This window comes from Vicugna pacos, unplaced genomic scaffold (genome assembly GCF_048564905.1).
Source record: "Vicugna pacos unplaced genomic scaffold, VicPac4 scaffold_128, whole genome shotgun sequence".
NCBI lineage: Eukaryota > Metazoa > Chordata > Mammalia > Artiodactyla > Camelidae > Vicugna > Vicugna pacos.
In genome coordinates this window covers 228457-254885 of record NW_027328808.1, presented here as the reverse complement: position 1 = coordinate 254885, position 26429 = coordinate 228457, and the positions used below count along the sequence as shown (strand labels likewise).

The 26429-nt window shown below is 43.1% G+C and overlaps 1 protein-coding gene across 1 annotated transcript in view; it reads left to right on the top strand.

The window, feature by feature from the left end:
- LOC140695059 (uncharacterized) overlaps positions 1-26429 on the top strand; it is a 30872-nt gene that overhangs the window by 2373 nt on the left and 2070 nt on the right. The window contains exon 4 of the mRNA XM_072957997.1: positions 3827-4045. Within this exon, the coding sequence (XP_072814098.1) occupies positions 3827-3919 (93 nt within the window). The 3' untranslated portion in view covers positions 3920-4045. The remainder of the gene's footprint in view (positions 1-3826; positions 4046-26429) is intronic.

The following is a 26429-nucleotide window of genomic DNA, read 5'->3' as shown; positions in this document are numbered from 1 at the left end:
CTTGTTACATTCCAAGAAAAATCTGGTAGGAATTCTAATCAGAATTGCAATGAATCTGTCTATCAAAACAGGAAGAATTAACGTCTTTATGGCACAAACTTCTTCTACCCATGAATATATTTCGGACCCTATATTTTCCTCTGTCCAGAGCCTGGCCCATGGGAAGTCCTCACTACTTGTTGGGCTTGTGAATGATGAGATTCTATACATCGTTAGTTGCAGCTGTAGCCTTTCACAGAAGAGAAAAGAAACCTCAGTGAAGCAAGTGACTCTCTGATGGTCAGAAAGAGTGACAGCCATTGCTGGAGTGATCCAGTGGACTTGGTGTTTACAACCAGAATTCTCCACCACCTACAGCTAAGGGGATTAGAGTGTTCTTTTATTTTTTCTTAATGGCGTTGCTTTTATTTTTACTTATTTTTTAAATTATTTTTTATTTAAGTGTAGTCAATTTACAATGTTAGTTTCAGGTGTACAGCAGAGATTCAGTTATAAACATATGCATATGTATATACATATGTTTTAGATTGTTTTTAGTATAACTCATTACAAGAAATTGAATATAGTTCCCTGTGTTATATAGCAGGTCCTTGTCATTTATTTTATATTTACTAATTTGTATCTGTTAATCCCTCCTTTCCTGCCTGCTAAATACAGTTTGCTTTCTATGTCCATGAGTCCATTTATAGGAGCACCATTTTTCCTAGTAATATATGCTCTTTGGCTGCTTTCAGTTTCAGTAATTCCATCTTATCTGTGGGCGCTTTTCTTCTGGTTGCCTTTATGTGGTTTGCACACGTGGTAATAGAGATCTTTATTTGGGAGAACTCCAGGTCTCGTGTAGTCCCTGGTACAGAATGCCCACTGAATTGATGATTGAACTGGGAAAAAAGCACAGTAAATGCTGGAATTTCCACTATGGTTGAGAATTCCAGGTTTCAATAACCTGTTTAGACAACCTTACTATTGGCTGCACCCATACTGGGTAATTTGGTGGAAATTCATGGTATGGTGGTGTAGAGACGGGGCCTTATATTCTTCTTCTCTTTCTATTTTCTAACACTCATTCTCCTGGGCCTTCCAGATCCTCCCCCAGAAGTGCCCAGGGCTGGCTTGGTGCTGCACTGAGGCAATATTTGTTAATAACGCCCTTTCCTCTTCTCCTCTGAGCCTCCGTTTCTTTCTGTGCACAATGAGCACTTAGACTAGATAAATACTTTTCAGTTTCTTTTAAAGCCATGTTTCCTTTGAGAAACAGAAAATGCAAATATCTCCTCTCAACCCAACCCTTTAGATTTTGGTATGTCCTCCAAGGAGTGACATAGCTCTTTGTGAAAAATTGATGTGATTTTGATTGCAGGTGACACAGAAAAGACTCTTCAGAGATTTATTGCAGGGAGAGGGCAGGAAAGAGGCAGTATGTGACACTTTCTAGTGTGAGCAACGGAGCAGGGACTTGGATTTAAATACGGTGTCTGACGTGGCCTCTCTCTAATCTTGTAGAATGTGATAAACTTCTCTACCTCAGTTTCTTGATGTGTCAAGTTGGGGTGATAATATTTTAAGGCTTCTGTGAAACATTATACAAATAAGACATTTGTGTCTCGGTAGAAACAAGATCTGCTAGGGATTCAGGGATTTGTTTAAAAAAAAATTCTTGTCCATAGCACTCTGTCTGTGTGTATTTAGAAGTTCCTGGAGGGTGAGGGTGAGTCTAAAGTCCATTGTGGGACAGGTGGCCCATATTTCTCCGTGTCCCAGTTTACCCCCTACTCCCCAGTCCTCTTCCTCAGTCCAGGATGAAGTTCCCTAGTAGATTTACACAGAGGTCTTGTGGAAATGGCTTTTCATTTTATTGTTTCACCAAGAAGGGCTGCCATCATGATCTCTGTGGTCAGGTTTTGAAGGGCTGCCATCATGATATCTGGTAAGAATTCTATGCAATTTGGAGTTCCAATTTAATGAAAAGAAAAAAATTACAAATAGAAAATTAGAACAAGGGTGGTGACAGGGGCTCTTTTAAGTGGACACCATTAGCTTTGTTAGCTTCAGGTGCTGTGGCCTGTTGCCACGAGGACCCATCCTCTTGCTCTGAAGTTGGAGGGACTAGTGGGCTCAGTGGGAATGTTAACTGAGTGTATCTCATGGGCTGGGCATTGTCCTATTTGTACTGTGTGTTCCTTATTTGAGACAGTGAGCTCACCTAACCTCGATAACCTCTTTAAAATATTAGACTTTTAATTTTGAGATGTAATGTAGATTCCCATGTGGTAGTAAGAGATTATATGGAGAGGGCCTATGGGCCCTTTGCCCAGTTTTCTTAATGGTTCCATCATGCAGTGTTGGGGTACAATTCATTACTGACTCACTAACAATTTGAGGTTTGTGTTATTGCCCTTATTTCTATTCACGATTAAACTGGGGCTTCGAGAAGCACGCAGGCCTGTCCAGGTCACCCACATTGTTAATGCAGAGTCGGGTGAACGTGGGCTTGGGATTTCCAGGCAGTACCATTATGATGGTTTGTGGCAGGGAGCAGCATTCACTTTGCTTGTTTATTCATTCATTCAACAAACATTTATTGAGTAAACTCTGTGGGTCAGATGCTTTCATAGAGTTATCTGATTCTTCAGCAGTACTGAGAATCAGGTAATGTTTATATTTTTTAATCTGAGAAAATTAGCTCTGAGAGGTTATAACCCCCCCAAAGGAAGTATAACTCATAAAGGAGGGATAGAACATGTGTACAGTCACCTCCTTTTATGCAGGTGGTACCCTATGCATTTTACATTTTCAAACATCCGTAATCCAGATATATTCTTGTAAGGCAAGGCTTTTTTTTTAATTGAAGTATAGTCAAGTTTACAATGTTGTGTCAATTGCAAGGTGTTTTTTGACTTTTGAATTAAAAAATACTTTTTCAGGAGGGAAATTAGGTGTATTTATTTGTTTGATTTTTTAAAATGAGGTACTGGGGTTTGAACCCAGGACCTCGTACATGCTAAGCATGTGCTCCACCAATGAACAGTACCCTCTACCCCAAGGCAAGTTTTCTTATCCATTATTATGAAGCTTAGGAGTTCAAATAAATTGAATAGGAATCCAGATCTTTTGATCCTACTGTGGTCCTTCTCTTTATATTCTGCTGAAGGGGGTTGGGGAAGCATTTCCTTTGTTCATTTCTTTATTCAGCATTTTTGAGCAGTGACTTTGCATCAGGGCCTTGCTAGGTGCTTGGAAATAGAAAATAAGAAATGACCTTTCTCTGCAGAGGCAGGAAGCCTAGACCAAAAGCTGGGTAATGTGATCCGAGCTACAGTAGCCATATGCAGACTCTGAGGACAAACTGTACCCTTGGATTTGCTTTGGCTTCCCTTGTCTTCTGGCTGGTACGCACCAGGTCACCGCAACCCAGATGGGCCCGTAGCACACAGCAGAGAATGTACCTCGATCTCCTCTCCCCTCTCGGCAGGGCCTGCAACATGAGCATCCCTGACTACGTGCAGTGTGCTGAGGACCACCAGACTCGTCCCGTTGTGGTCCAATCCATAGAGATCATCTCAGAGGAGAATTTCTTTTGCATCTATCAGCTACTCACCTCGGTTAGCCATATCAGCCCTTGTGGCTCCCAGTGGACACTCTGTATCCACTACAGGCACCGCTATGTGCCCGAGAATCGGTGGAGCGTCTTCCAGAAACACCCCAAGGTCGTGGGCCTTGTCACCATTACCGAATGTCTCTCTGCCAAGGCCTTCGAGAAGCTCCACATGCAGAGGAGCTGTATGGTGCATCGCTTAATGACTCTCAGCTTTTTGTCTTTGTGCAGCATGGGGAGGTAGCCGAGCAGACACGCACCGACGTTGCCTTCAATCTAAGAGTACTGCAGGGTGGTGGAGAAGAGGATCGAGGACTTCACTGAGTCACTCTTCATCTTGCTCAAGTCCAAGTGGCTGGATGGTGGCCCCAAGAATTCTGGGGACAAGATCCCCCTCCCCTGCATCCCGTTTGAGAAGGAGGACTTCATGGGACTGGACACAGACAGCAGGTAAGTTTACCGGGAAGCCAGTCCACCTTGGCTGTGTGCTGGATTGCTTCCCTACATCCAGAAAGGGATCAGCAAGGAAGAAGTCAATCTTGTAGCCAAGGGGGGAGGGAGGTGCAGCCCGCCGGTTTCCAGACATTTCAAAGTGAATCCGCCTTTATTTCAGAGAGATCCTTTTAGGGTTAGTGTGGACACTTACTCCCGCTTTACAGCCAGGAACATGGTGGGACCCCTGGAGTTGCTGTCCAATAAAGTAGCCAAAGCCACATGCTAGGAGCACTGGGGAGGAGGCTGGACTCAGCTGAGATGTACTGTAGGTCAAATGCACATCAGACGCTGAGGCTTGTCTAGTAAAAGTACATAAACTATCTCTCTACTTCCTATATTGATTACATGTCAAAATAATAGTATTTTACATACAGTAGATTAAGTAAGATCTGTTCTTAAAATCACATTCTAGTATTTGTTTTTTGTTTGTTGGTTTGTTTCTTTGTTTCAAATTTTAAACGTGGCAACTGGGAAACTTTCTTTACATGGCTCTCATTTCATTTCTGTTGCGCAGCCTGTCCTGGTACATGCTCATCCCTTTGCTTATAGATGAGATGCTGAGCCCCGAGAGGCAGAACGAGGCGCTGGTTGAGCTGCGGCTGGAGCCGCTGTCACCTGCCTCCCAGGCCCAGCACCTTTTCAGCTCAGGCCGTCTCTTCCTGCCCGACAGCCACCATGCCAAGTTAGGACATCAGAAACACCGCCAGGGACTTCCTAATGAACTCCTTATGCAGGGAAAGGCGTATCACGGTGTATGGGACAGAGCAGGGAAATGTTCATTCCCACTTTGTCCCTGTGATTAAGTCAATGGCCCCACTTTGCCTCGGAAGTACAGATGAGCTCTTCTGGGCTGCCTACCCCCCACCTTCTGCTCTGTTTCCCCGTATATCTATCATGTTTTCCCTCGGGCTGAAGAGGGTGAGATGCCTTTGCCGAGACGTGGTCCCCCTTTGCTGGGGTGAGTGAGGGAAGCTGTGTCCCCCCGGCCTACGGCCTCGGTCCTTGAGTCTGGAGAGGGCTCATGGTGGTCCCACAGGTGGCGGTCAGAAGACCTGGCATGTGCTACCGGGCCCGCTTTGGAGGTGGTGCTCTGTGATTCTTGAACTTACCTAAGATCAGATCCTACTTTCTGGTTGTTGGTAAGTTGGAGGAGAAGATGCTAGGGAATTAATAAAAAGAATGTCTAGACCAGCCCTGTGAGTGAGAAGCACAGGGGACACTAGTCCCACCTGCGAGAGCCCACCTAGCAGGCTCTGGATGAATTTTCTGTTCCTCCCCAGAAATACCTCTATGGCTTAAGGAAGAGGAGAGGCATGTCGTGGCCATGATCTGTACTTGTCCTCACAGGGCCCTGTGATCTACATGCCCGCACTCCCCATCTGCTTCTTGGAGATGAGCTGGCATGTTTAGGAGCCTGGGCACTGCTGAGGGCATAGCTCCCAGCACCGTGCTACACAGAGTCTCGCTCCGTTCACCTCATCTGTCAACTCCTGCTGAGGCCCCAGACATTAGTCAAGTAGGTGCATCAGCGAAACCTAAGCAGGGACCACCTTCTCCCCCTGGACAGACTGGTGAGTGAGCAGTGGAAGCCTGGAGCCCTGCCCCAGCCCCCACGCCAGTGCCACTTCTTTTGTCATAGGAGGCACTGGTGACATTTTTGCTCAACAAATGCTTGTCTCTGAGTCTGCAGACCCACCAGAGGATGCCAGCTTGTTTTTGCCTTTTGAAGTCTGCCCTTGGGACTTGGCGGAGTAGCCGGATGTGTACTTAGCCCACAGTGGTTCAGCGCATTAAACCTGCCTCCTTGTGGGTCTGTCTATTCTGGTACCATAAGGGCTCAGCCAGCATCTGAACGTCATTGAGATAACGCGGCCAGTGAGCTCGGGTCAAGCACATTCTCCTCCAGTCACTTTTACTCCATTGTTTCTTTTACTATTCCACAGTCATTAATTTTTTAAACAATGCTTTGGTGCAGGAGCAGAGCCTCATTCTCTCCTGCTACTCTTGGTGGAAGTGAGTAAAACGGTTCAGACTGAAATGCGACAATAATTTGTAGCTCAAAAGCTGCCTAGTCGCTTGTAGGTCGAATTTTGGTTAGGGGAGCTGAACACGTTGTGGTCCCCCGGCAGCGCCGCTCCCCTCAGGCCCCTGCTTTCCCTTGAGCAGGAGGTGAGGTTGGGCCTCACCATCCCCGCGTCCCTGGCCTCACACACTCACATAAATTCTTGTACATGCAGTCAAAATTATTTTTGTTCTTGTGTGATTCTAATTTTCTCTTGTTCCTCTTTTCCTTTTTCTTTACTCCTTTTTCACTTGTACTGCCCAGTGAGCATGTTGTTGCTTCTGAAAATGTGGGCTGTGCACACCCTGCATTTGAAATAGCCAGATTGCCCTCCGTACAGTCTCCATCGCTTTAAAAAGCAACAACTTAACAGCTGTTTTGATCCATCTATTATCTTAGTCATTTTTTATTTTCTAATTTTTTGGAATATTTGCTTTGTTAGCTCATCACCCACTGGTGTTTGATACCTGTTGAAATCCTTGCTTTTGAGGAACATGTTTGGTCCTCCTTTTATTTGATGACAAATGCGCCCTTATTAAATTTGTTTCATTGTTTTGAAGAAGTAAGATGTGAATTGATTTAGTCGGCTGCTCAGGGATTCTTTTCATGGAGTATTTAAACTTGTAAGGTCAAACTCTGCAGCATTTTGCTCGATTCCTGCTTTTACACAAACGTGCTCAGCACGCGGTTCCTGGCTGTCGCTGTGTGACGTGCGTGACGTCGCTTCCTGGCCGGCGGTCACTGGTGAGGATGTGGCCGCCATGGAGGTGACAGCTACAGGGGACGCTGTTGGAGGAAGAGGTCACCGTTTGGTTCTTTAATTTTTTTTTTTTGCATTCAACTTCCCCGTGCCATTTACTTTACTTTGCCTTCATAAATGGGCAGAATTGGGTCTAAAATCCATGCCAGTATTTTTTCCCTTTACGAGGCTGGTTTTTCTGAGTATCAGGACAACATGGCCTTCTCCTAAGTAGCTGGCTTACCTGGATCTGTTGGGCAAAGGGACTGCTAAAAGGGCCGTAGCTTCCTCTCTGCTCCAGCCAGTGGGCATTCAGAGCTGGGTCTGTGGTTTGCCTCAGCAGCCGTGCAGACCTTCCTGCCTCGGCCTTTACTTTTAACCCATGTTGGCAGTAAAGAGCTGAATCCGTTTCTGTTGCAGCTGACGCCCACCACGTGGGCCCCCTAACGTGTCGTTAGTTTGTGGTAGTCAGTCCCCAACACCCCAGTCAACAATGAAGGAAGATGATTTGTCCAACCCAGGACCTTGGATTCTCAACCCTACCCTGGTTCATCTCACCTGGTGGAATTGTTTGGCCACCACCATCATGCTGACCATGAGGCCTTGTTTCTCCTTTCATGCTCTGGTCCAAATGTGGACACTTCATTTTTCACTGAATCTGTCTCGCTTGAGACAGGCCAGAATATCTGAATGAGTCCATCACATTCTGGGTGGGGAACAGAACAGAAGTAAGTGTCGCAAGTAGATGGAGTCTAGGCTGTCCGGGTTGGCAAATGCAGGCTGGGATCTGTGATGGCTGGGCTGTACACTGGACACAGGCCTTTCCCATGGCTCCTGAGAGCCCATGAGTTGAAGTGATAACAGCCTTGCGTGGGTTCCCCCATCCTCATCTGCTCATTGGCAAGTGTGTCTGCTAATTAGGAGCTCCCCCAGACCTCGGGCCCTTCAAAGCTCAGACCATGGGAGAACCTTGAGTCCCTTCTCCTGGGCCTCCTGTGTGAGAATCCACTGCCTTCTGAGGTGACCAGCGGCAGGAGATGCCTCCCCATCCAGGGAGCACCCTACGGAGGACTGTTAGTGCACCATGCTGTGAGCTTGTGTGTTTCCGGCCATGGTCCCTACAGAACTACACTTGAGATGGGCTTATTGATGGAGATAACAGGACTGATTCCAGGGCAGGGCCTGGGGGAGGGAACAGTGGAAATTGAATGTGACCTCAGACACCTCGGTGGGTGCTGGGGCTGTTACTAAAATGGGGAGTCTGGGAGATACCTGCCAGGAATGGAATTCCAGAGTAAATGGTGGACATGAGGCATTTTTAAGATGCCATTTGTCATCCAAATTAGGACTTCAAAGAGGCACTCGGGTCGATGAGCCTGGGGCTCAGGTGAAGGAGCCGGACTAGAGATACACGTTGGGAGTCGTCATTCTTAGCTGGTGTTCACAGCCTTGCATGTGAATTAGATCATCTCGAGAGCTGCAGACTGAGACTGAGGGGGGCAGGGCTGTGTCTTGGTTGGAGGAAAGCCCAGACCATACAGCTCTGGTGTGTCAGTCAGTGGCGTTTGCCATTTTCAAAGCAATGCCAGTTATCCTTAAGGGGCCAGGGGCTGGGCAGGGCCAGCCAGGAAGAAATCTGAAGGGAGGGTCGTGGCCACGTGTGTGTCTTGGGAAGGTGCAGAGGCTGCAGGGTACGGGAGGGTAGACTCCTCAGAAGCTAGAGTTGCAGTGAGGAGTGGGGAGAAGTTAGTCACAATCACCTGTGAGGGAGGGAGGGAGGCCTAGGGAGCCCCACCTTACCGGACTCGCTTTCCCATGAACAGAAGGCAGTCAGACAGAGGATCTGAGGTGAGAAGGGATGGGCACTGGGAGGGGAGCCAACCTGGAGAATGGTGCTTGCAAAATTCTGGAATAGTCTCCCTGAAAAATAGAGTTAAAAATACCCAGACTCTTAAGAACATTGTTAGTGACTTGGGAGGAGGCAGTTGTTTTTCTGGCCTCCTAAGGGTAAGGCATGTATCCAGGGATACACAGAAGATACGGGCAGTCTGTTCCGGGGGCTTGATCGTTACCGGGGGAACAGTGCAAGTTTAAAGGGGGAGAAGGGCAGCGGAGGGAAACTAGCCAGGCCCCGTGTCAGGTACCAGTCGGCCGCCCTACTTGCGTGTTTCATTCACATCCATGCCTCCCAGGTGGGCGGTGGCAGCCCCCTTTTGGGGATTGGGAAGCCTTCTCAGAGGGGTTAAAGAATTGGTCCATTTAGCGACTAGTAAATGCTGTAGCAGGATTCAAGCAGGGCCTTGTCAGAATTCAAGGGCATGTTCTCTCTACTGTTTCCAGTACTTCCCTGTTATACCTGGAATGGTGAAGTGGGTCAGTTTTGGAGCCTTTCAGAAAAAGTATGATTTAAGCGCCTCTGGACTGTTTCACAAAGCTCAGCCTTCTTTGATGGTTCTGAAGCACGCAGTGATTTTCGTCCCAGAGAGGTAACGTCTAACTCCTTTGATGATGACGTGGTTGCAAATGGTGTACAGGTGCAAAACCAGACTTTGCAGCTTCTGAAGGGAAACTCTCCAGTTCTCCCTTGGTCGGCTTTCTTCCACGGGATGTAACTGTGCTGCAGCGTAGGCCTGAGCTTTCCATATGGAGTGAGAGTTTAATATCCGATGTTAGCATAAAACGGTCAGATGAAGAAAATCGAAGTTGACAATTTATTTTTGGGTTTCATTAGTCAAGATATACTATCAGTTAATGGCCCATATAGCAAATGAAATTGAGTACAGGACATTGCATTTCTTACTTTCTATTTAGAGTTCTCTTATAGAATAATGTTGCCTGCTTTGGAACATCAGCTCCACCACTCACGGCACCTATCAGTGTGTTGGTGTGATTGCATTTACAGAGTGAATGTAATCTAGGCTTCCTCAGCCTCAAACACTTCAGTGCAGAATCACGGGCTGTAGCCGTCTGTTAGTCACGCAAATACTTCTAAAATTATATGATTCCAGAAAAGAAAGAAGAGAGAGAGAGAGATTGCCTTTATCAAATTTCCTTTCAGTTCTAAATGAAAACTGTTGTTGAGCAGCTCTGGTTTCCTTTGGATAAGAATATATACATTTCTTTGCATGTAACCTGGGTTTTGGGCTAGAACACCAAGTTCTTGCTGTCCCCAAGCCACAAAAATAGTAGCCAAATGGCACACGTGTGAAATATTTTATACTTTTTTCTGAGAAAGTATCCTTGAATTTGGAACTTGGGCTGTGATTTCTGCTTTTTGATTCCCCCACCTGTCTTGTAATCTCTCACTCCTTCCCACGTGGTTCCCAAGTGTTCGTGGTCTCAAAGGAGCGGGCAAACACCCAGTTGGTCACCATGTACTGCTGCTATAGATAGAGCCCAGACAAGACTTAAAGGACATTATCAGAGAGGACTTCCTGGAAGAAATGGGCTGTACATTCAGTTGTGAGGACAGAGTAAGAGTCAGCCAAGAGAAGGAGTCAAGAATGTGGCTCAGGTCGCAGGTGCAGCCCGGGCAGAGGCCTGGAGGCTTTTGGCGTGGGGACCCGGGGAGAGTGCCCTGTGCGGTCCAGGGTGGAGGGAGCCCCTGCTGGGGAGGACACTGGAGAGAGTCCGGGGTGTAGGGCTTTGGAAGAAGTTGAGTTTTACTAGAACTGACACAGTAGGCAGTGAAGGGTGTCAACAGAAGTGACCCTCAGGGAAGGTACTTCTGGTTTTGCTTCTGATATACTACAGACAAAAGGGTCGGGACGGGTGAGAGCAGGTATGTCTGTCCCTTTGAGATCCAACCCGTCATTCATTTATTCATAACACGTGCACTTCAGTGAGTCTAGGGGAGAGAGAGTGTAGCCACATAAATAAGCAAAATGTATTTGCTTCTTGAGAGCTTAGCGTTGTCAGTTAGCCTAGAATGTTCTAGGAAGAGAGGAACAAATTGTGGAGGTTGGAGGGAGGGAAGGCTTCCTTGGGAAACAGTCAAAATGAACCTGGAGTCAAGTGGGAAGTAGGAGCAGGTCAGGGGGCTCCTGAGGTCACTGGGGACCTATGTACTGAGATGAGGCTGGGCGAGCAGGGTCTGGGGTGGGGCTAGAACTCTACCAGGGAGCCTCTGAACTGTTTGAAGTGGGGTTGATGTAATCAAATTTGTGCTTTGGGAAGGCTGTCGTGGCTTTGTGTGTGTGTGTAGCGGGGAAGAGGTGGAGGGTGCCACCAACTGGGGGATCATTTGAAGGCCATTCACAGGCTGGGATATGGGCTTCGGGGCTACTTGGGGACGGCAGGGGCAGTGTGGATGCCGGCTTTTCTTATGGGGGACTTGTTAGCGGGGCTGCCCTAGAGGCACCTTGTGGCTGGAAGAAAACTGATGGAGGCTGCCAGGGGGACATTCCTCTTCTCTCTTTCCATGCCTAGTGTGATTATCTTAGCTCAGCCAACATTTGGAACAAAAGAGCTAATCTCCAGGGTTGCCCAGGCCTTTGTAGAGCTCCTTCGAGTGAGATCTGATAGGATTTAGGTTTGTGTTCAGATCTGGATGTTCACTTAGCTAGAAACGTCCTGTCATTTCGATTTCCATAGGGGTTTTTATTCCTGATAAAGATTGCTTTCTTGGTGAGAGGAAAATTATTACAGCTGTTGTCTTTTTCAAAAAAAATCATATGTTTTAAGAGCTTTAATATTCAAAAGAATAGGAATATATAAAATATTTAAGGAAGTCTTTGGTGTGGTTTCTTTGCTTTCTGAGCTAATGTGGACTTAGAGCCTTTGTATTACTTAATAGCACATCCTTGTCAGTATTTAAAGAGCTGTTAGTGAGCACCCCAGGCCCCACCTCTCAAAGAATCGTTAAAGTTTGCTCTGAAATAGTGAGGTCATAAACGTCTTGTTTTCAGAAATCAAAAGGTTTTAAATACGCACCATAGCTCCATTTATAAAATAATAATAAGTTCAAAATTAAGAAAATGGAGGATAATTGATTTTTTTTAAAGCCTAAACATAAACTTTCTTGTGCTAATTTTGCAACTGGAAATTTTGAAAAGAAAAATCCTACTGCAATATCATCTACGTGGTATATATATATGAGTTTCACGTTTGAAAAGTAACTGCGCAGTGGTTTTCAAAGTCAGGAGCATTCCAGCTCAAATACTGGCAGTGGTGGCTGCTGGTTTTCAATGGAAGAGCCTAAATTTGCCTTCTTAGCTTTTTTTTTTTTTGTACTGAGAAGGTTGAATAGTGCTTTGCCAGCATGATTTTCGGGCAATTTGAGGGCAGCTGTCGTGTTCCAGCAGTGAGATATTTCCATGCATTTTATTTTCTGGACATCACCAGGGCACATGTGGGGTTTGTGCCTGCAGGCTGGAATGCTGCAGGACTCCCTAATCCATCACCATTATGTCCTGGTGCTGCTCCGGTCAGTGAATGACTTTCTGTGACTTGGAGGTAATGTGGTCTGATGGTGATGATCAGACGTGCAGTTAAATGCTATTAATTGAAATAAGAGTAACCTAGAAACATTGCTCTAACAATACAGGATGAGGGAGGAGGATTGGCTGAGCTGCTTGCAGTGGGATGTCTTCTCAGGTGACTCCCTCACCGTGATTCCTGCCAATATCCGCCCCAGCCCTGCACGGTAGTCCTGCCGAAGCAAGCAAGCACTTTGCTCAGAAACGCACTGAATTTCCTTGCGCCTCTGTTTGTTGGCTTTTTTTTGAAAACACATTTTGCCCTTTGCTTAAATGCCATCCATGCTAGTCACCCCTTACACTCATTCTTCTGGACCTCGTCCATACATAGCTGCTGAATGGATGAACAGAATGTAGTATCTCCATGTAGTGGAACATTATTCACACGTAAGAGTGAATAAAAAAGGAAAAAAAAAGGAAAATGAAAAATGCCACCTGTTTTGGGAAGTCCACCCTGACTGTTCAACCCACACTTTTCCCTTTGAAACACAATCACTTATGCTCCACTCTACTCTTTTTGATAGTACTTACCACCTTCTAATAATCTTTAACGTTTCCAAAAAAAATAAAAAATAAAGAGATGCTGATGCCACTTCAAAATATACAAGCCTTGCTAACAGCATGTTAATTGAAAGGAAGCAGACACAAACGGCCAGATATTGTTGATTTCAGTGATCTGAAAAGCCCAGAAAAGGCACATGCAGAGGCAGAGAGCAGGTGATGGTTGGAAGGGGCTGGGTGGAGGGGGATTACGGAGTGAATGCTAGTGATAGGGGGATTCTTTTGGGCTGATGAAGTGTTCTGGAAATAGAAGGTGTTGAGGGCTGCACAACTGTGATTGTGCAGAAGACTGCTGAGCGCTGTGTCTGGGAGTGCCTGTTGTTGGGGCATCTTTATTTTGTTCACATCCTGCAATGTGAAGGGCCATCTTCTGCTGTGGTCATTCTACTCCTGTGAGTGGTGAGGGTCAGGACTTTGTAGAGTCCTGTTTCTTTTCTCCCTCTGGCTGAGTGTAGGCAAAAAAATTTAAGCCTGAGAAAGTGCTCCATCTACAGAAATGTCTTTCAGTTTTGCCTGGTGTAAAAATCTTGAGAGCTTTTAACCGTTGAGGCTAGTCTGTGGGGGTAAATAGCCTATGAAGCCTGGGTGAGCCCGGGAAGAGCCGCGCTTCCCTCCCAGACACGGGTGGGGATTTCACCCCCTTTCAGGCAGTGAAGGGCCCAGACCCGTGGGCAGACTTGACAATCGTGAATATTTACGTGTATCCGCTGCTTCATCTTGGATATTAATTTCAAGCTGAGTCAGTTTGTGACGGCAGCCTCATCCTACATCAGGAATTTATAGTATCTGCTCTTTGAGGTGAAGACCTGACAGACTTGATTATTTAACAGTCTGCTTTGAATTGATATCTCAGATTCCTTTGTCAAAAGCAAAACAGCAGAAATACAGACGTCCTTTAATTCCAATGTGGCCTGGAACGGGTTTAGTGTCTGTGCCTCAGTGGCCTTATCTGCGGGTGGGGAAGATGATAACAGTGCTTCCCTCAGAGGAGCTGGTGAGGGGAGAGTGAGAAGCACAAATGGAGGACTTACACGAGATGCTCATAAATGACCGAATTTAGTGCTCTCCGCCTGGTGAGGCCTTAGGGGTAGAGATGTCAGAACAGAGCAGTCCTAGCCGGAGCTCGATACGTGATGGTAGCTGTTATGATCAGTATCACCACTGTGGGTTATCAGGTAGTTTTAAGACTTGGTAATATGATTTCATGAATAATGTTAAAAGACTAGACATCTCAGATCCAGTTTACATAGTCCTCAAGATTTCTTCTGAGAATTGGATGGTTTCTTCCCTATCTTAAATCTGAGATGAGTCTCTAAAAATTTCCGTATTCCTCCATCCTTTTGCTTTAATTCTCTATTTCTTAAAAAACAAAGTTTTTAGATGGAGTTACTGGGGACTGAATTGAGGGCCTCATGCATGCTAAGCACATACTCTCCCAAATGAGGTATAATCTCTTCCCTGATTTTTTTTTTAAATTTACATCTTAATTTTCAGAGGTTAGAGGCCTCTAATTATTTTTCTGGAGACTTGTCCATGAACCTGTAAATCTACAATTAATGGACAAAATTTGGTTTATTAAAAAAAATTCTATAGAATATTCTACAGTCCACCCAAAAGGAAATACTCATGGACTTAAAATGTTTCTCCTTTAAGGTGATTTCTCCTGTTTGGTCGAGCTTAATTTGATAACAGCCAACCTCATCATCATAATGACCAAACTCGCTGTGAGTGGACGCCTAACTGAGGCTAAAATGCTTTGCTCATATTTTACTTCATAGCAAGTGTTTGATTGTAGGTATCAGTGTCTCCTTTTTTGTAGCTGAGGGATTGAGAGATGGGTCAGCTTGCCCCAAATGACACGCAGCTGGCGGTGGCTAGCTCGATGCTGGAATCCAGGCTGCACAGGATGAATTCTCAATTGCTCCTCTAATCAGCTTCCCGTTGAGTGTTTTCCCGAACTCCTGTGAGCCCATAAATGACCGATTTTAGCTATCTCAGCCTGATGAGGTCTTCAAAGGAGAGACACCAGTGAGAATGAGAGGCAGAGTGGCATAAATTAAAATTGTACATTTTCACAAATGTTTTATTCTCAGGTAATGACTGTAAAGGAAATAGTTTTTTAATTTAGTGCTTTGTGAGAACTAAAAACAAAACATTTAAAATAACTATTGTGCAAGAGAGAAGTGGTCTTTGAAAGTCCAACTGTTGCTAATGATGTTACTTGTTTTTTCTAGTGGTGCTTATTTACTGAAAAATTTCCAAACACTGAATTTGTTTTATGTAGTCTTAGTATGAAAGAAAACTTTGTCAGTGAGTATTGTAAGTAAAATCCTTACTCTTTTCTTTCCTGATGATGAATATCTTAGTTGTTTACATGGCTTAAGTATATTTCGTCATTTGTGAAATTTGAGTAATATGGTTTACCTTGTCTGACTGTGAGAGCTGGACGCCTTGTATACAAAGCACCGTAGAGGTGCTTAATAAAAATGTGCTTTCACAGTGACTGATAGTTTAGAAGTATCAACTCTGAATACTAAAAAGGGTAGCTTATTTCTGATGCATATTCAATATGTGTATATATGATATACATTAATATGGCTTAAAGTAACTAGGATTGTTTTTTTTAAGTGCAGTATGAAGCTTTAATGAAATCTGTGTCATTCTAGTGAGACAGGGACTACTTAAATTGCCTTAAGCAGACGACCTTGAAGATTATTTACACAGAATGTAAGCTCAGAATTCATGTTGCCGTGTAACCATCCATCAGACATTTAATTTCTCGGGATTCTGACCAGAACCATTAAGTTTAGAAAAATCCACATTGATTATTATCAGGGAATAAGCTTCTCTCTTTTGTGACTAAAGAAAATTTTGATTTTTTTCTGCACTCTTTTCAGGTTTTAAAATTTCAAAATTTTGATTTGACATGTCACTTTTTTAATAGAGGTAATAAAGCTCATGCTGTTTTAATATGTAAATAAATGTTTTTGTATTTCAATACCCTTCTATGATTTCCTGGCTCTTTGAGAAGTATTTTGCAAGATACTTAGATTACCTACTGTTGGAAAAATACAGACGTGACTTTTATGAATATAGGCCTAGTACAGTTCTGTTGGTTTTTACTACAGTGCAAGACATGAGACCTAGGAGAGCTTTGCTGCTGATTGCCAGGAGGACAGATCTCAGGTCTCAGTCTCCCCTCGTGTAAAATGAAGTGGCTGGACTGGATTCTTTCCTCTTCTAAGATGAGCTTCCATGAGCCTATGTCTTTTGTTTATATTTAGGAGTATTAGCAATATCAGATTAAATACTGAATACCCCTCCATCCCCCCGAAGCAAAGTGCAGTATATGCTACATAAGCTTCTAGTTATCTGATTCTCGTTTCTCATCTTACAGTCAATTTTTGTGTTGCATGTTTCCCGGCAACCTGGAAGGTCTTTTTAGCCATAGGTGGCGCTGTTGCAACTTTTTACAGTCTTAATTTTTCTGTTTGTAAAATAAGGCTTAAACAATGTGATTTTATTTTGATTCCTTTGCTTAATGCTTCAGAATAGCACAACGTCCATTATGTCTTTCTACCTGGAAAATTTTTTCTGCTTATATCATAGTTTTATTCTTTTATCTCGCTGTGAACATTTCAGACTTGCTGTGCAAACAATGGCAAAATCGGGCTTTTCTTCTAGTGTTAGAAACCAGTGAGCCGGGATATTATAAAACAGCTAGAAGCTGCCTCTGGAGCACCATAAAGCTGAAAGGTGTGTTGAGTTCCCTGAGTATTGACCCCGCCGCTGTGTGTTAATTGGTGGGAGTTGATTTGGTACATATATGATGGGGTGTAGTTTCTTGACTTGGGTTTGCCTGCACGTGCTGACACTGAACCATGTGATCCTGAGTCAGCTCGTTCTGAGTTTTCCCCTCGTCTGTGAGAAGGGGACACTCATATCTGCTTTGTAGAATTGTGAGAATTAGTAATTATGTAACATGTTTACCACAGTGGGTATGTCAAGAGAGCTCATAAACTTTAGCTGCTGTTTTGTGTGCAGCCATCATTTTATAGTCTTTGGTAATTACAAAGAAACAAGAAAATAAGAAAAGCTGATTTTATGATGAAAGATATTTGAGGACGTTCCATAATTCCTACACCCATAATTTAGCATCAGCAGAGTCAGAACTGTTACACAGTCGCCCTGGACCAACGTTAAGCCACAGAAATTTTTGTTACTTCATATATGTTGGGGCCTAAGGGGAACCAATACTTATACACATGTTGTCTCCAGCAGCCAACTGAGAGATGACACAAAAGAGTAGGCAGGCGATAAATGTCTTCTTTGTTACTGATGAAGCCACGTTCTCCATGAACTTCAGGGCTGTGGATAAATGAGTGTCATGATACTGTGTCCCAGAAGTAGAGACTCACCCTGTCCCAGGTATCTCTGGGCCACAGCAAGCCTTCCCTTGAGAGAATGAGCCCCATCATGCACAGGGCTGTTCTGCAATGGAGCTGAGCATCCAGGGTGCTTCCCTAGGGTAGTCAACACTGGAGGGAAAGGAAGGGTTTCACATGCCCTGCTTGTCTCCCCGGAATCACAACTCAATCTGTTAATGTGAGGAGGGCTAGCTGTGGGCCAGGGGTCAGGGCTGTGAAGGGAGTAGCACTCTGCATGGCCCAGAGGAGTGGGGAGGAGGTATCCCTTCCATCAGTTTAAACAGGTGGTGGGATGGAACAGAAGGGTTCATCCCATGAGTTTATAAAAGGAGAAATAAGAATTTCCTTTGGGTATTAGTCTAGCCAGGAAACACAGAAGATGATTAGGAAGGAGACTTGTAAACCACTGTAATATTAATTTGACATTTGTTGAGCACCCAAAATGTGCTACATTCTTTTCTGAGCGTTTTACAGAAATGAATCCTTCAATCTTCTCAACAAGCGAGTAAGGAAGGTTTGATTGTTATCCCAGTTTCACAGTGTGGAAATTGAGGCACACAGAGGGTAAGTTGACCAAGGTCACAGAACTAGTAAGTGGCAGAGCAAGTATTTTAACCCTGGCTGTATGGTATTGTGGCTCCCAGAATGGGCTTTGGGTGTTTAGATGTATCTGCATCCCTCGATTTCTGTACGTCTGTGCATCAATTAGCCCAGAAAGGACAGGGAAAGGAGAGTTACACAGGTGCTCACAGTCGTGTCTCGGCAACTGTCCACGAAGAGTGCACCGTGATTAGAATTAATTGTTTTCCAGGCAGCAGATCTGTTGGTATAACAGAAATTTAGTCCATTGAATTCATCTAGAAATCCTTCCTGCTCTGCTTCTGTCCACACTTGCCATGTGACTGCCTGCCCGTGTTTGGGCCGTGGAGGAGAACATATACTCATGGTTGAACTCTGATATTGCAGTCTGGTTCATAGTTTCACATCTTCTGTTACATTAATAAGTTAAATTTCTGGTTTTCTTGCATCAGTGTCTCATGAGTTTGGTTAATGTGAAACCAGTCCATGGGAGCCCAGGGGTTATGATGGTATAAATTTTTAGCACGTTGTGGCACTTCTAGCCATGCAGACATGACTGGGGGATGTACGCCTTTCTCACTGATTTCTCCCAACAGCAGGGTCCTCTCACGGATGTGAGGCTGGGAGCTCTCTGAGTAGCTCAGTCAGAGGCCAAGTCCACCAATCCGAAAATGATGAAGTACCTGGAAGTGGGTTTAATAAAAGTAAAGGGCTTCCAGGTAGTCCGATGGGCTGTTCAAGAAATTTGGTGAAAAGCTGTCCACTGTCTGTGGTTTAGCTGCTTCTTTGCTATTGAAAAGTCTGGAGTAGATGAAGGGATTTTAAAAAGCAGAAAGGAGTGATTTCAGGTGGTACATCCACACCGGTGAGAAGTGATGGATGACCGCCTGTGTGAGGCACAGACAGAGTCTTACAAACTTCATAAAACAGCTTCAAATGCTCTGCCATCTGAGTGCGCTTCATATGGGGTCCAGTTCATCACTGGTCACGCTGTGAGGGCAAGTAACTGACGATGGCAGAAAGGACACGGAGGCATCAAAAAGGTCTCACTCATGTTCCCTGTTTAAAGAATGTGGCACAGTGTATTATATTTGAGCTGGTTTTTCACTGAACAGTTTTTAGTGTTTTCTGGGACTCCCCAGTGCCCCAAGGTTCCATGCAGCTGGGTGTCCCCTCATTGCAGCTCCGTCAGCGCTTGCCCTGGGCTGATGTGGTGTCACGGGAAGCAGGACGGTCAGCGTCCCCGGCTCCTCTGAGCTCCGTCTCCTCATCTGCAGAGCCTGGTTTCCCATCCGTGTCTACTTAGTAGGGTTGCTGAGAATCACACGTGATGGTTATCAGGTGTGATTTCTGGTTGTCTCTGCGATTGGCAAATAGCCAATAATTGATAGAAACTCTTGTTTTTTTTATTGTAATTGTGTCTCCTAGATTGCAGTGGTTTTTAGTCTGCATTTTTTTATAACTTTACTCATTTTTAAATATGCCCTTATTTTATTTATTTTTTTTTTGAGGTACTGGGGACTGAAGCCAGGACATTGTGCATGCTATGCAGGTGCTCTACAACTGAGTAATACCCACCCTCCTTTTCTGCACTTAAAAATAAATATTGCAATACACAAAATAGCTCTTAAACTCCATCATGGGACCTGGTCTCTGTATAGGCAAATGAACACGTATACTATTTCAATAAGAACAAATGCTGTTGAGACATAAGTTTCTGAATCTGTTAATGTGCTTAAAAACGATCATAGCTAGTGATAAACACGAGACTTAGATCCAGGACTTTTTAGGGTATGTTTTGCCATCATGGGAAATTACATTCTACCGAGAAGGCTAATTGGGTCTCTTTGATATTTGGATGGTTTAGCAGGTGATCAAGGCTTTCCAAAGCTGACAGTTTTGTATTTTAAACTAACTGCAAAGTTATCTTCTAGAAGATGGAAATCCTAAGCTTGTGAATTTCCCAGTAATCCAGGGGGTATGTGTCTGTGTCTGTGTCTGTGTGAACGTTTGTGTGTGTGATTTCAGGAATGTAGAAATAAGTTCCATATAGACTTCTGATATCTTTCTCTTCCAGTTCAAGGTTTAAGCATATACTTACACAAATAAATTGATTTTCTTTTGTCATTTGGCATATTGGCGGGAATAAGAGGTTCTCATACTTGTTTCAGAAGGGTTGGGAAGCATGAGCTTAGAAAACGGGAGGAGAAAGAGGCAGGGAGACACTTCACACTTTGTGCAGTATATGAGAAACGGTAGCTTTTCTTTTCTCTTTTCTTCTAAAGCAAACTGGCTCTGAATTGTAACACACTATTACTCAGAATTGCTTTTCTAATCAGATACAAGTGCCTCAGATTTTTCAAGGCAACATGAATGATGAAATGTGTTTTAGCATTTATCTTTAAAAGTAGTTTTATTTCTCAAGTAAAAGACTATAGCCTGTTTCTTCCAGCGTCTCAAGAAATTCTCATTGATCTATGTACATGTTCTATGTGCTTCTTTTCTTTTCTTTTTTTTTAAGTGCTTGTTTCATTGTGGTGTGAATCAATGTTTAAAATTTCTGGATTTTGATCTTTAGAAAATGCTGATATATCAGAACTGTTAAAAACCTGATTGTTCTTTGGTCCTTGTTTGGTGGGGCACCCTATTGATTACTCTTGTCTGTTAAAGAGAGAAATTCTTCCTCTAGCCTGCAGATCATTAAGTGTATGGTTTGCAGTATGCCTTTAAATTTCATTGAATGCATTGAACATGATTGTCCAGTGAATTTTGAGTTGACTCATAGTAATGACTTTGCTTTGATTCTGTGGCTTTTGCTCCTCTCCACAAGAGCTTGAATTCTCTGTTGCATTTTGTATACGTGTTCTTCACAGTGGAAGAAATTTTGCATTTTTTACAGAGGTGGTTTTTCCTAACACCTCTGAATGCCTTCTGTAATTGATACAACAAAAATCTGTTATTTCAATGCTTAATTATTTCATAAACTAGTTTTTGGCTTAATCAGAAACAATGACAGAGTGATAATAAAAAATAGGAAAACTTTCCTTCCTTTGAAGAATAGAAATCAGGTGGTCAGGCTCACCCATGCTTTGGGCCTGACACACTTAATCTCATGTCATTGTGTATCATGATTCGGAGATGGAGTTGCTTCAGGTTTATTGATTTTTGTTTTAACATTTGTGTTGAATTCTTTCTCCAGGCTTATGTATCCTGTTGGGTTTGTTGAAACTGTAGAAGGGAAACAAAAGCTTTTTTTGGTTTCCGGAGGCCTGAGTTGCTGATGATAAGGGTTGAGGGTGGGCTGAGGAACAGAGTGACACTCCCTCTGCTCCCAGCTGAAATTGATGAACAATGAAATCAATTAAGTGTATCGGTATTTGACCAATAGAAGTTAGCGAGCCCAAACTGGCTAGTTATGCCCAAAGAAAGTACTGAATTCACCTGCAGAATTAGGTGCTTTACCAAGAAGAAGCAGCTTAGAGCAATCAGAAAAATCAGTCCTATGATGAGATATAAAGTAAATATAATATCTTTTATTTCTGAAACTTTTCTACGTTAAGTTGTGTAGAGCTAAAATTAAGTTTCAAGCACCAGGAGTTAACAGTGTGGGTGGTTCTGTATGATCATTATTCAGGAATGTGCCTAGACTCTGCTAGAGTGGCTGAAGCTGGCAGGAAAAGACCCAGAGCCAGGATTTGTCACCTTAGGGTGTCCTCCATAATGGTTCCATGTGGGAGCCCATGATTGGGTTAACAAATTGTAACAGACCCCAGCCGCCTGTCAAATTTAAGAAGAAAACGTATGCTTAGTAACTGCTTTGCAAGCAAGTGCCTGTGCATCCTCACTCCTGTCTCCTTGCCTTAAAAAGCAGAGATAATGCTTTGCTTGCGTAGATGATGTTTTAGATAGCACTCTGCTCATCGCAAAGCAATGACCCAGGCCCACAGCTATAAAGGCTGGGCTTGTGTGCAGTTAGATACTCTATTATCCCCCAAGCAAGGACCTAGCTGGTCTGGTGGTCTGCTTTGTAATTCACATGTCTAAAGGATGTATCTTATTCCCCTCACCCCATGACTTACCTAAAGATACACTAAGCCTTTGTACTCATGGTGGATTCTACAATCTCTGTCTCATCCTTCTTTCCCCAAGTTCCTGCTTACTATCACACAACTGTTAATGACGTTTTCCTTTGATTATACACAATAAATATGGGATCATTTGAGAGGCTCGTGGAGTTGGGTCCCTACGCCCTCTCTCTTTCGTGACTTTTTCCACAGAGTCTTGAGTATTCATTCCCTGTACGTAAGACTTCTGCCAGCCAGAACCCACAGTTCCAGGTGAGAAGGATGCAGGCTTTATCTCTCCTACCTCTAGGGAGAGAGAGTAGAAAATTGAGATCTGCTCTTCCGTGGTCCCTTCCTGCCCCAGGTCTGCTCCAGTTCACCTGCAGCCTTCTGGCCTCTGCTCACACTGCCTCTGTCCCAGGACTGACAGCAGCCTTTTCTTCCCTGGTAAACATTTCCTGTGCCTTTTAGAAGTTGGTCTCTTCTCTGCAATACAACCCTGGCAGATGTGATGGTGGTAAACGTGCTGGAGGGCAGTCACTTGGGGACTGCCAGGAGCCATGCTGATTCTCCTGAGTCTCTCATTCGGGGTTACAGAACTGTCGAGCAGCAGAGGAAGCCCTTTAACGTGAGGCCAGCTCAGCATTGCATCACTTTCATTTTATTTTTGAATTTTCAGTGGAGAAATTATTTGTAGCAAACTGTTCCAGATTTTTGGCTGCCTGCTTTCCTCACCACCATTTCCTTGTTGGCTCTGGTGCTTGTTGTAAGAACCAGGTTTCTTCTCTGGTTATTTCTAGCAGCTGGGCTTGCCGAATCCTTGATCTGCCTTTGAAGCAGAATGCTTCTTCGTGATGTCAAGCTGATTTTCCTATTTCTGAATATTTCGTGTACACTCAGCAACTCTTTCAAGTGAAATGCTCTTGTCCAATTCTGTTAACCCATATTTGCCGATCTCCTGCTTTCATGCTGAGGGCAGTTTCTTCTTCCTGTAATAAAAGTTAGCAATTTGCATTTACTATTTGAAGGTTCTGGCCCTAGGTGCTTTTGTCCTTAACAGTTTTAATACAATTCACCCATTAAAATGTGCAGCGGTTTTTACTCAAAGCCCAGAATTGTGCATCGCAGTCAATCTTAGAATATTTTCATCCCCCAACAGGAAGCCCTGTATGCACAAGCAGTCATTCCCATCTTCCTCATCCTCCCCCAGCCCCAGGCAGCCACTGTTCTCTCTCTATGGATGTGCCTGTGCTGGACATTTCATGTAAAACAAGTTATTTCATGTAAATGGAACTGTCTATTGTGACTGACTTCTTTCACACTGAGTAACTTTTTCAATGTATTTCCAGGTTGTGGCCTGGGTCAGTACTCTATGCTTTGCTATTGCTGAATTATATTCTACTGTATATCTGGGCCCTACTGTTTACCCATTCATCAGGTGATAGTCGTTTGTGTTGTGTCTGCTTTTTGTTTGTGAAGAGTAATGGCGCCGTGAATACTCCTGTAGGAATTTTTATGTGGACATTTGTTTTCAGTTCTCTTACTTGTGTGACCAGAGAGCAGAAATGCTGGGTCATTCATAAACCAAATGTTCAACTCTCTGAGGACCTGCCAGGCTGTTTTCTAAAGTGGCCACCCTGTGTTACATCCTCAAAAGCAAGGGCTGCGCGCTCCGCTTCCTCTGTGTCTTCATTAGTGCTTGTTACACATTTTTTTTATTATAACCTATTGTAGTAAGTGTGAAGCGGTTTCTCCTAGTGGTTTTGACTTGATTTCTTTTACAGCTAATGATATTGAACATCGTTTGATTGTGCTTATTGGCCATTTGTATATTTTCTTTGAAAAATACATTTTCAGATACTTTATACACATTTTAATTGAGTTCTCTTTTTCTTGTTGAGTTGTAGGAGTTTTTTCTTTTATTTGAAGATACAAATACTTAATCAGATAAATAATTTGAAAAAATTTTCTCCTCTCAGATGTTTTTTCACCTTCTGGATGGTGTCCTTTGAAGCAAATTTTTAACATTTGATGAACTCCAATTTATCACTGTTTTCTTTGTTCCTTGAGCTTTTGGGGTAATATTTAAAATCTGAGGTATTTTATTTAAACTTTTATATAAAAAATAACTTAATTCTTAAGACTGTTCTAGGAGATGGGTGCTGTGGCTGTCCCCAGTCTATGGATAGGAGACTGAGGTGCAGAAAATTTCACTGAAATATCAGTGTCACAGCTACCCAGTGCTGTGGGATTTCAGACCCTCATGTTTGTCCCCAGCATTTGTGATCTTCACCACCATGCTCCACTACTGCCTGGAATCATTAATGAAAAAGTTTTCCTTTTTTGATTTCTTGATTGTTTGTTTTCTCATTGGGGAACTCACCTCTTCATTTTCCTTGCAGAGATCTGTGTAGGTTTATTTTAGATCTCATGTACTTATTTATTACACAGGCTCCAGCGATGATTGTGCCTAGTTGATCTAATCAATTCATACTCAAGTCTTTCCTGCTCATGACACTAAAAAGAGAGTCATGATTTACATAATGCTCAAAGAAGAATGTACTTGAGTGATTTTATTTTTCTAACCAATCAAACAAATCAAATAAAAACCCGGTGTTGGAACAGATTATAAGCCCTGCAGAATAGGGTCACTGTCTTCCTTGTGTTTCATTTGATTTGTCACAGTGTCTGGATAGTGCCTTGCTGTCCAGCAGTTTTGTGAGTATACGGTGCTCGTGAATCATTGTAAGGAAAGAATTTTGACAACAGACTGTGTTGTTCATTTCACAAGGGAAAAGATCATATAGAAATACTGCTCAGATTTATTTTAAAATTAAGCTTGGTGTTTTGAGAAGGGTTCAAGAAACCATACAAAAATCTTTTTCACTAATTTTAAATCTATCTTAGACACATTATGCATACATGGCAGAGTAACTTATCAACTAGTTTTGACAAGAGGAGTGTATTATTGATTATCTATTTTAGTTGAAATATTCTACCTGGGATAAAGTAATCAGTGCCCATAAATGAACAAATATGTTTGTATTTCTATGCAACATGGGGGCAGACTTCATATGTTTTTATATAATATATATGACTGTGTGTTTTAATCTGTCTGTCAGTGTTTTTATAGTTTTTCATCAATGTTGTAACTTTAGAATTCTTCTATGGAAATCACCCCCAATTCTAGTGCAGTTTGTACTGTGTATCCTGTCTTATGCATGGGATTCCACTGTCCCCTCACTGAGGAATTTCCTCTCCTATTGAGTTAGTAGCAGAGTTAAAGGAACTGTGATTTCTAGGCCTTTGCTCTCCATGTGTTTGCAGTTGGCTGTCAATCAAGATTTTGTCTTTCGTGAGTTTTCATTGTTCAATTAGAATTTTGGAAATAACAATTAATATGTTGCAACACTCTCCCTAGAAACTTGATGTGTTTGTGCTTTTCAGTTTCCAATTTACAAAAAATGTAAATGCACTCTTGTTTTTAAATAGTCCTTTTTCACTAGATATTTGTTTACTTCTTTATAGTCAAAATATTTTTTTCCCAATGAATGAATAGGTTTGCATGTTTTAAAAGATACCTTACTTTTTAAATTTCTTATTCTAACAGGTATATTCGTTGTACAGAATTTAGAAAATAAGGATAAACACAATTATAACTTAAAAATGGCCTCTAATCTCACCTGGAGATACAGTTGTAAGGTTTGAAATTGAGAATTACAAGTCCTCTCAAACTGTTCTTCTATTTCAAGTACGGTTTGGTTACTGAGATCCTCGAATTCCCATATGAATTGTAGCAGCAGATAGTCAGTTTCTGCAGAGGAACCCACTGGGATTGTGATCGAGTCCACGTTGAATATATGGATCGCTCTGGGGAGCACTGCCATCCCAAGAATGCTGTCATTTGATTCAGGAATGTGCGTGGTGTGTCTGTCCAGGTATTTAGGTATTCTTTAATTTTTTTCAGCATTGCATAGAGTTTACATTGGATTATTTTACTATATATTTTGCCTTTATACTGAGGACAAGTGTGCAAGGTACCGGGATCAGAAGTGTACTGGAGCTCCGCAGCTTGCTGCCACCATGGACGCTGTGCTCTTGCTTCGCCCACTGTACAATGTTGCACAAAATAGGACCTAAGTAACTCTCTCTTGAAAGAATGATTATATGATTGCTGGATGATGCTTGAGAGTCCTTGTGATGATGTCTTTTTCCCAGAATTTCCCCTCTTCTTTACTATGCCCTTTCCCTTCCTTTCCTCCAGCCTGTGTTTCAGCCTGCCTGTGGCATTGATTTTCCTTGTCTGTGGACTCTTCCTTTCACTAGTTCGTGATAATGTTACATGTGAGATGTGGAAACTTGCTAGATGTCAAGAAAGAGGAAATCCATTGCATTCTAGTTTTTTTAGAGTGTGCTATTGTATTATCGAT